This window comes from Penaeus chinensis, chromosome 26 (genome assembly GCF_019202785.1).
Source record: "Penaeus chinensis breed Huanghai No. 1 chromosome 26, ASM1920278v2, whole genome shotgun sequence".
Classification (NCBI taxonomy): Eukaryota; Metazoa; Arthropoda; class Malacostraca; order Decapoda; family Penaeidae; genus Penaeus; species Penaeus chinensis.
In genome coordinates this window covers 549,505-552,004 of record NC_061844.1, presented here as the reverse complement: position 1 = coordinate 552,004, position 2,500 = coordinate 549,505, and the positions used below count along the sequence as shown (strand labels likewise).

Sequence of the window (2,500 nt, the reverse complement as noted above, 5' to 3'; positions counted from 1 at the left end):
CTCTGGTTGTACCTGCGGACTGCCGGAAGATAATTCTCAGTCTGGCGCATGAAAGTCCACTTGCAGGCCATTTCTCGCACCGCAAAACAGAAATTAAGGTAAGGGAACAATTTTATTGGCCTGGAATGGGTGCTGATATCAAAGACTACTGCAGATCTTGTGAGAAATGCCAGAGAATGTCCAGTAAAGGTAAAATAAAGCCAGCCCCATTGCAGCCAATACCTATTGTGACTGAACCTTTTTCTCGCGTCGCGATTGACATTGTTGGACCATTAACTCCTGCATCTTCCCAAGGTCATAAATACATCTTAACGTTAATAGATTTTGCCACCGGGTTCCCTGATGCTCTCCCGTTAAAAGACATTGATTCGGTGTCTGTAGCTGAGGCTTTACTAGTGATTTTCTCTCGGGTAGGCATTCCTAGGGAGATACTCTCAGACAGAGGCACACAGTTTACTTCCAAATTAATGGGTGAACTCCACAAGTTACTCGGTATAAAGCCACTTTTCACAACTCCATACCACCCAAGTTGTAACGGTAGGATAGAAAGATTCCACAGTACACTGAAGGCTTCCTTGAGGAAGTTGTGTATAGAAAAACCAAAGGAGTGGCATCGGTATCTCATACCTACTCTTTTCGCTTTGAGGGAAATTCCGAGCGACCGTACAGCGTTTTCCCCTTTTGAGCTGCTTTATGGTCGTACCGTGAGAGGGCCACTGTCAGTCCTGAGAGATTTATGGGAAAATCCTAATGTAAATGAGGACCAGCGTTCTACGTATCAGTATGTTATCGAATTAAAAGATAAATTGGCTGACTGCGCCAAAATTGCTGCTCAGAATGCCGACATCAGCTCATCCAGATATCGCTCATACTTCGATCTAAAGTCACAGAAGAGACATTTTAAGAAAGGTGATGAGGTCTTAGTTTTACTTCCTGATCGTACAAACAAATTATTGATGGCCTGGAGGGGTCCATTCCCTGTTCTTGAACAAAAGAACAAAGTAAATTACTTAATTGATGAGAAGGGCACTCTCAAGCTTTATCATGTTAACCTACTTAAGAAATATTACCGTAGAAGCAATGTAAGTAGAACACATGCGTTAGATGAAGTAACTGATGTTGTAAATAATGCTCTTGAACCTTTCCAGACAGTCCATATGTGCTTAGTGGAAGATGATTCTGGGGGAATGGATGAACTACCTCTGACTACAGATGGTAAAGTAGATTCCGATAAAAGTTCGGACTTAAATTATCAAAATTTATCTCCAGATCTGAGTTCTCAGCAGAAAGCAGATATTCAAACTTTAATTGATTCTTGGACAGATATATTTTCTGATATACCAGGGTGCACTTCATTAATTAAGCATAATATTGAATTAACTTCTACTGAGATTATAAGAGCTAAAAGATACCCGATACCCGTCCATCTCCAGTCTCACTTCAGAGAAGAAGTAGATCAATTATATGAACAAGGCATTATAAGACTGTCCTCTTCACCCTATTGTTCTCCAGTAGTAATGGTTAAGAAAGCCGATGGGACATACCGCATGGCTATTGATTTTCGGGCAATTAATTCGATCACTGTATTTCACGCTGAACCATCCTGCACTGTGGAGGAAGAATTGTTTAAGTTTGCAGGAGCACAATTCTTTTCAGAAATAGACTTGACGAAAGCATATTATCAGATTCCACTTTCAGAGAGTGCTATGCCTTTAACATCTTTTCCTACCCACAGAGGCCTGATGGAATTCACGAGACTCCCCTTTGGCTTAGTGACAGCAGGTGCTACGTATATTCGACTCATGAGATTGGTATTAACTGGACTGAGTAACATTGCCTTTTATTTTGACAATATTTTCATATATAGTAGTACATGGAAAGACCATATGAAAGCATTAGTAAATGTCTTGGAACGTTTAAGAAAGTACAACTTGACAGCCAGATTGTCAAAATGTAGATTTGGTTTTCCTTCAGTTGAATATTTGGGATTTATTGTTGATGGACTGAGTTTAAAACCTCAGTACAATAAAATTGAGGCACTACTTAAGGTACCCTTACCTAAGACTAAGAAGGCTTTGAGGAAATTTCTCGGGATGATTTCGTTTTATAGAATGTTCATACCTAATGTTTCAAACCTCACAAGTCCCCTATCAGATATGCTCAGATAGAATGTTCGAGAACCTTTAGTTTGGAGTAATGAGAATGAAAGTAAATTGGATCAACTTAAGCAATATATGACCACTAAACCCATCCTGAAATTACCGGATATTAACCTTCCCTTTGCCCTCAGAACTGATGCGTCTAACTATGGTGTTGGTGCAGTGTTACTGCAGTATGTTGAGGATGATCCTTATCCCGTGGCATACGCAAGCAGGAAGTTGCTCGAACGGGAGAGACGTTATTCAACGGTGGAAAGAGAATGTCTAGCCATAGTATTCAGGGAAAGAGTTCATATTAGAAGTAGATCATAGACCGTTAATTTATATGAACAGTGCCAAGT

General features: G+C 40.1%; 1 protein-coding gene across 1 annotated transcript in view; it reads left to right on the top strand.

Moving 5' to 3' along the window:
- LOC125038864 overlaps positions 1-2,168 on the top strand; it is a 3,169-nt gene extending 1,001 nt beyond the window's left edge. Inside the window, exon 2 of the mRNA XM_047632487.1 lies at positions 1-2,168. This exon is cut by the window's left edge and continues 26 nt beyond it. Coding sequence (XP_047488443.1) covers positions 126-2,168 — 2,043 coding nt within the window. The 5' untranslated portion in view covers positions 1-125.
- The last annotated feature ends 332 nt before the right edge of the window (positions 2,169-2,500 follow it).